At 48.3% G+C, this 7,726-nt stretch overlaps 1 protein-coding gene across 3 annotated transcripts in view; it reads right to left on the bottom strand.

The window, feature by feature from the left end:
• The window catches only part of srgap3 (SLIT-ROBO Rho GTPase activating protein 3), a 128,701-nt gene extending 126,479 nt beyond the window's left edge, over positions 1-2,222 (bottom strand). For all 3 annotated transcript variants that reach the window (XM_084445864.1, XM_084445865.1, XM_084445866.1), the window contains exon 1: positions 2,051-2,222. In XM_084445864.1, coding sequence (XP_084301990.1) covers positions 2,051-2,117 — 67 coding nt within the window. In that variant the 5' untranslated portion in view covers positions 2,118-2,222. The remainder of the gene's footprint in view (positions 1-2,050) is intronic.
• Positions 2,223-7,726: the final 5,504 nt, after the last annotated feature.

The raw sequence follows: 7,726 nt of genomic DNA, 5'->3' as shown, positions 1-7,726 counted from the left end.
TCATTGGGAGCAATTTGGGGTTCAGTGCCTTGCCCAAGGACACTTCGACATGTGGACAGGAGGAGCCGGGATTCGAACTGCCAACCATGGCGGACCCACTCTACCTCCTGAGCCACAGCTGCTCCTGTGAAGGGTGTAGTACATCTCTACAGGGTGGTCATGTGAAGGGTGTAGACCATCTGTACAGGGTGGTCATGTGAAGGGTGTAGACAACAGGGTGGTCATGTGAAGGGTGTAGATCACCTCTACAGGGTGGTCATGTGAAGGGTGTAGACCATCTCTGCAGGGTGGTCATGTGAAGGGTGTAGACCATCTCTACAGGGTGGTCATGTGAAGGGTGTAGACCATCTCTACAGGTTGGCCATGTGAAGGGTGTAGATCACCTCTATAAGGTGGTCCTGTGAAGGTTGTAGACCACCTCTATAAGGTGGTCCTGTGAAGGGTGTAGACCACCTCTATAAGGTGGTCCTGTGAAGGGTGTAGACCACCTCTACAGGGTGGTCATGTGCACTAACGGGTGTGAATAGTGAGAGAAATCCCATTCTGTCAGTATCTGGTGTGGTGGGTGCCAAAAACCATTCGGTCCATCAAAACAAACAAAAACAAGACTGGAATACAGAGAGAAATCACCATTCTCCATGATAGCAAGGCCAGAATGACTTTCATTTCACCCATCTTATCTTTCATGGTGAAATGCTTATGATTCCACAGCCCAGGCTGACTGCCGAGATCACACAAGCCCCCGGCTAAGGGTGACAGTGGAGATACAGGATGTTGTCACAAATACCTCCCACAAGATTGATCTCTCTAAAAGTGTCACATAGGGCTCAAGAGAGGCCCTACAAGACCATGTTTTTCTGTCACAGTAGCACAGCACACTGTCTTCCTCTCTCTCTCTCTCTCGCTCTCTCACACACACACACACACACACACACACACACACAGAGAGAGAGGGAGAGAGAGACAGACAGAGAGAGAGAGAGAGAGATGTGGAGAGGGAGACAGGGAGAGAGAGAGAAAGAGAGACAGGGAGAGAGGTGGAGAGAGACAGGGAGAGAGGGAGAGAGAGAGAGAGAGGGAGGGAGAGGGAGAGAGAGGGAGAGAGAGATGGCATGTTTTTCTAGGGTATACTGTCACATCATTATGCATCAGCTTGACTCAAACACAGATCAGATCTGATGTATGTGGGGATATCATGTGACTGTAACTGAATGTAATTCAGAGGTAGCGTTATGGAATATATTTTTCCTCAAAAAAACATTTTCAATGGATGTTATTGCCTTAGTATTAGATGTCATTAGCCTACAAGTTTTCAAATAATTCCTCGAATGTGCATTCAATCAATGGATCATCAAAGTCAAAAGTCGGATCATATGCTCCCTGAGAGAGCGGTGCGGTGTGGCTCAGCTCAAAGGCTCCATACACGTAAACAAAGGAGGGTAATTAAACATCTCGTTCCCCGCTCAGGGGCTCCCTTCACACGGGGCAGCCGCCGCTCGGCTACCCTCGCACCTTCATTCTACCCAGCAACAAAGCGAGCAGCTCCACCACCACTTTGACCCGAATCCATGGCGAGGGAGTCAATGGCGCAATCTTAAGAAAACCCTGCTTGTATTCTTCGACCGTGATGGGTCATGTTTTCATTAAAGATGAACCGTTCAAAAATATGGTTTTCCAGTCGTGCGTATATCTTACCAACGCATGCCAATTTGTCACCTGAAGGTGGGTATACAGGGCACGTTGTAAACACCTCATCTAGCAATGCAGACTACTATAGCCTATTGACAGAGGTGGGGGACACATCACAGGTGACTCATATAGGAACATGTAGGAATGGCCACACAGACTCGCAAAGGGCCAAGACAGAATTCCAACACAAACTAGGCTATTTTACTGAAATGTCGTCACTCGTGGTGATCTACGCATACTAAAAGCAGACATTTGGACTTTAGCCTACTTTTGATCTAGGCTACAATCAAGCTGACATTGTCGAGATTTAGCCTACCACGTCTAAACACATCGACATGCAAACCCCTTATCCAACACCCACCTTTGACTTGCGTCTCATACTCTCCAATGATCTCCTTGTCCTTCTTGAATTTAGTTTGGGATGACATGTTCCGTGAGGGTGGAGGGGGGAGAACCAGTGAAATGTCGGGGCTGGGGCGAGGGGTCTTCGGTGATGATCCGTGATCTGCAGCCTCTTATTCCGTCCGCCTGCTATTAGCCTATGTGTCCGATTCGCGCAATAATTAAAATTCCTCTTATCTTCCCAATCTCGCGTTCCAACGACAAGAAAAGGCCTTCAGAAACACGACAGCGAGCTGAACTTGTGCCCACCTGCATCAGCTTCTATTCCTTTTTTCTCTGGAAGGGAACGGACCTATTATTGAGTCAAGGACTAGGGCTCCTCCTTTCTTATGCCATCCAAAGCAACCCTGCAGCACAGAAAAACAAAACCCTGCTTATTAAATCAGTGATATGGCCAACGGTGAATAATTCGGTAAGAATCGATCAGCCATTCCAATAGTTGTCTACTTTATTTCAGTGTGGACAGAAATGAGCAGCGAGTCGCCTGCGAGGCTCTGGGCAGTCCAGTCCATGTGAAAAGCGGTGTTCTGTTCTGCGTGCAGCTCGAGAATCTGCGCTGCAGGGAGACATGAACTCAATAGAACGTCACGTGAATCTCCTCCCATTCACCCATTGTAGAACCCCCTCCCTCCCTACTGCTCTCTCGCTCTCCTTCTCTCTCTCGCTCTCCCTCTTTCTCACCCTCTCTCTCTCACACGCACACACATGCGCGCGCGCGCGCGCACACACACACACACACACACACACACACTTAGCTCTTTCTTGCCCCTTTTCTCTCTGTCTTTCTCTCTCACGCACAAACACTATATAGAGCAATGGCTTCACATACAGTCTTTTTTGACTACATTACGCACTGCCTGGTTGTACTGACTGCTCATATGTTGTCAGCAGAAGCCCTTAAAGTTCGGTCCATCTCTGTCAGTTCAACAGAGACAGAGAGAAAGGCCGGTCATCTATTTACGGAGATTCAAACAATATCAACCGAGCCCTCCTTATTGCCATGGTAACCCTATCTTTCCTGCCGTGAGAACACACATGACTTCTGTTGCCGTGACTGCAGATGCATTAAGACGCTGCCATATTCAGATGGTGGTTCTCTTCAGACAGCCTCTGCTCTGGCCTCAGCCTCTGCCCTGGCCTCAGCCTCTGCTCTGGCCTCTGCCCTGGCCTCAGCCTCTGCTCTGGCCTCTGCTCTGGCCTCAGCCTCTACCTCTGCCCTGGCCTCAGCCTCTGCCCTGGCCTCAGCCTCTACCTCTGCCCTGGCCTCAGCCGCTGCTCTGGCCTCAGTCCAGCCTCTATCTGAGCCTCTATCACACAAATGTCAAGGTTACATCACACACACATGGGGGGGGCTGAGGGTAGGGGTGTGTGGACAGGAGAGGAGAGGCTGTAGTGTGATATGGGTCAGGATGGGTTGGCAGAGCACCACCACCACCACATTGCTCTGATATTCCCGTGTGGAGGTGGTGTCTCTGGGGTTGATATTCCCGTGTGGAGGTGGTGTCTCTGGGGTTGATATTCCCGTGTGGAGGTGGTGTCTCTGGGGTTGATATTCCCGTGTGGAGGTGGTGTCTCTGGGGTTGATATTCCCGTGTGGAGGTGGTGTCTCTGGGGCTGATATTCCCGTGTGGAGGTGGTCTCTGGGGTTGATATTCCCGTGTGGAGGTGGTGTCTCTGGGGTTGATATTCCCGTGTGGAGGTGGTGTCTCTGGGGCTGATATTCCCGTGTGGAGGTGGTCTCTGGGGTTGATATTCCCGTGTGGAGGTGGTGTCTCTGGGGCTGATATTCCCGTGTGGAGGTGGTGTCTCTGGGGTTGATATTCCCGTGTGGAGGTGGTGTCTCTGGGGCTGATATTCCCGTGTGGAGGTGGTGTCTCTGGGGCTGATATTCCCGTGTGGAGGTGGTCTCTGGGGTTGATATTCCCGTGTGGAGGTGGTGTCTCTGGGGTTGATATTCCCATGTGGAGGTGGTGTCTCTGGGGCTGATATTCCCGTGTGGAGGTGGTCTCTGGGGTTGATATTCCCATGTGGAGGTGGTGTCTCTGGGGCTGATATTCCCGTGTGGAGGTGGTGTCTCTGGGGTTGATATTCCCATGTGGAGGTGGTGTCTCTGGGGCTGATATTCCCGTGTGGAGGTGGTGTCTCTGGGGCTGATATTCCCGTGTGGAGGTGGTCTCTGGGGTTGATATTCCCGTGTGGAGGTGGTGTCTCTGGGGTTGATATGCCCGTGTGGAGGTGGTGTCTCTGGGGTTGATATGCCCGTGTGGAGGTGGTGTCTCTGGGGTTGATATGCCCGTGTGGAGGTGGTGTCTCTGGGGCTGATATGCCTGTGTGGAGGTGGTCTCTGGGGCTGGAGTTGGGGGTGGGTGGACTGTATGTTTCTGTGTGTGTCAGGGGAAATCTATCCTGTCACCAAAGGTCAGTGCTGTCCGCAGCTAGTCTGCCACAGCAACATGGTGGAGAAATCCTGGAGAAATCGCACACTTGTATCCCCTGTAACAATCAAACGGACCTTATTTTTTTCCCCCCAGAAACACTTTTTGTTATATATTTTTGCAATTCTCTTTACATCCCAACAGCAATCAATAAATACTCTGACACTACGATTGGGTGGCCTACCTGCCTGTCAACCTGCCTACCTGCCTAGCGAGTGTCATTAGTTTCCCCCCAGTTTGGAGGCATGGTTATGCATCACCTTCCACTGGCACTAACCCCCCGTTTTAGGTCCCTCATGTAAGAGAGTATTTCCACAAGCTCATCATGGGATCCAGCGGAGTGCTGAAGATGAACTGTGATTGGATGAACGTGTTCAGCAGGTCACCCTTATGACATCACACAGGCACATCTGTTTCACATCGGGGAGGGTTGGTTATGCTGTAAGCTTGGCTGTGTGAAACAAGGTTCAGTACACCAGGCAAGGGAGGATACAGTGTGTGTGTGTGTGTGTTATCATTTGAGCTTTGAAGCTCATTTGAATCTCATAATTGCTTAATGCATGTGTGTGTGTGTGTGTGTGTTTTCTCCCTGAGTTGTGTAACACCTTCCCCTTCACACATGTCACTGCCCCTCGTGTTCGTGCAGGTTCATGCTGCAGCTCCTGTGGAGAGGGTGACCAGACCTCTAGAAAGATCAAGTACTGTTCAGGTATACAGTACAGCACATACTGTAAATGAAAGCAGTGCAATGCTGCAGTGTCCCCCCCCACCCGTCCGTCCCCCCCCACCCGTCCGTCCCCCCCCCCCCCAAAAAAAAAAATCTATATCAGATTGCATCACATTCACTGCTGTTGCTGTTTTCATGTGAACATTCACAGTGTTGTGAGTCACAGTTCTCAGTCTGTCAACATGAGTCATGTTTGTTGTTGTGCTTGTTCTGGTACACAGCGTGTTTACAGGCCAGTCGATAGTCAGGGGCGTTTATTTCAGTCGGTTAAATGACCTGAACTGTTACTGATATCAGGTTTAAATGTGCCGTGTCTCTCCAGCTGCACCAGAGGATTTCTCAGGAGATGTGCACGTCCTACTCAGCTCAGAGCTGGGCTCACTTCGCCAGGCTTCGCCAGACCCAGTTCACAAAAATGCGAAGGGTCTGGAAACTGACAGTTGCTTTCCGATTCTCAAGGGCCGTTACCAACGGGCGTAGATCGAAATGCCTCTGGACGCAATTGGATCAGCGAAAACGTCTCTACGGCGCTCCTCTGTTCCGTCTAGCCTGGGGCCGGTCTCTTCCGCAGTTGTTACGCCGGTCTAGAGGGGAAGCGCCTAGGATGACTCATCGCATAATCTTCCGGTCTGGACCGGAAGAAGAACAGTTGTTGTAATGTTTTTACTGTAGGCTGCACATGGTGAAGTTTCGAGTAGATAACATTCGCAATGGCATCACCAGGCATAACACCGATGAAAAGAAGACCCGAGGAGAACTAGAGATGTAAATAAAGCAAGCGGAAGTAGGAGGCAGGCTCTACAGGCTCGAGCCGGAAGAAGGGGCTTAAGGCAGTGAAGTAAATAGACACCAGGCTCTCCTCCCCGAGGACAGACTGGTGACGCAAGGCTAGTTCCGTCATTTTATTAAACCCGCCCCATATTAGATAAAAGGTTGTGATTGGCACAAACAAATTTCAGTTAAAGCGGATTCTGTTGGAACGGTTGGATGTCCAGACTGATCTGCGGAGGGAAATGGAATGTGAGCTGGTGAGATGGTGACCCCAGGCGAGGGTGACGTGCCCAACCTGGAACCGGTCAGTCTACATCCCTGCACCATCTACACCACACTGGTCACTGTACAGAGACAAACTTTACATACGAACTGGAAAGTTACCATTTAAGTACATTTGTAAATATTACACTTATTCACTCACTTCGCCTATTTTAAACTGGAAGCTCTTCCCTCTTTTGCTGTTTTTAGTTATTTTATCTCTAGCCACTGTATTTCTAATTGTAACTGTTTTAAATTGATTTAGTTCTGATAGTTTTTTTTTTTTATTTAACCATTGACTTATTTTGTTCTCTGTATTTTTTAATGTGCTTGTATTTGAAAAAAAAAAAAAAAAAATATGTGTTGATAAACAAATGTCTAGAGCCATGGCTCTGAACTCTGTATCGGAGGGAAGCAGCTCTAGCTTCAATGTCTGTTGGAGAAAGTTCCAGGTATACGGAGCATCATAAGAGAATGCAGCCAGTCCAGGTTCTGTACGAGAACCAGGAACCTTTAAAACAAGAAGATCATTTGATCGAGTCGATGAGTGCCGACACTCCGAACCAGCAGAGATGACAGGTACAGTGGAAGTTTGCCAGTAATGCTTTTGTAAATGAACATAAACCAGTGATAGTAACGCCTTGAAGACAGAGATGGCCAGCCAACTTTATCATAAAGAATGCAATGGTGAGTGTCATAACTATCGCTTGTAATAAATCTCAGAGCGGAATGGTAAACAGTGTCGATGTTGTCACAGAGGCATGTCTATAAATTGTGTCACAATAGTCCAATACTGACAAGAAGACAACTTGGACAATTATCTTCTTACAGAACATAGGGAAGCTGGAACGGTTTCTGTACAGGAAGCCAATTTTTTGTCGTACTGTAGTTTGCAAGCTGTGAGCCAAGTGAGCTAAGTGAACCATCAGCCGTTAGTAGTTGGAGCCTACCATAATCAATAGCTCTAGATAGAGAAGAGCATGAACTTGGTTTTGCTAGGATTAAGGACAAGTTTGAGATTGGTGAGAGCTTCTTGGAGCATATTGAGACATAGCTGTAGGTTCTCCAAGGCTTTCTGTACAGAATCTGCAATACTGTACTATAGACAAGTGTCATCAGTATATAGATGAGCCTTACTACCAATTATAGAGGAGACAATATCATTAATATAAATGGATGAAATGAAATGAGGGTAACCTTGTCTTTCCGAGAATAAATAAAGGCTTGAATGAATTTGTATTTGCATTTATATTTTTACATTTTTGTGATTACTCCCTTTTTTGTGATGTTTGCTTTGGCAATGTAAACATATGTTTCCTATGCCAATAAAGCCCTTTGAACTGATACAGTCGGGGGGGGGGTTAACTCACCATGAGATTGCACAACCATGCAAACCTGCCAGAGGTCTTGAGAAAGTTAACATTTCACGCACGCTCTCCCA

The sequence above is a fragment of the Borostomias antarcticus genome (assembly GCF_949987555.1).
Source record: "Borostomias antarcticus genome assembly, chromosome: 11".
NCBI lineage: Eukaryota > Metazoa > Chordata > Actinopteri > Stomiiformes > Stomiidae > Borostomias > Borostomias antarcticus.
The sequence above is the reverse complement of the archived record's forward strand: the minus strand, read 5'-3'. Positions and strand labels throughout refer to the sequence as shown.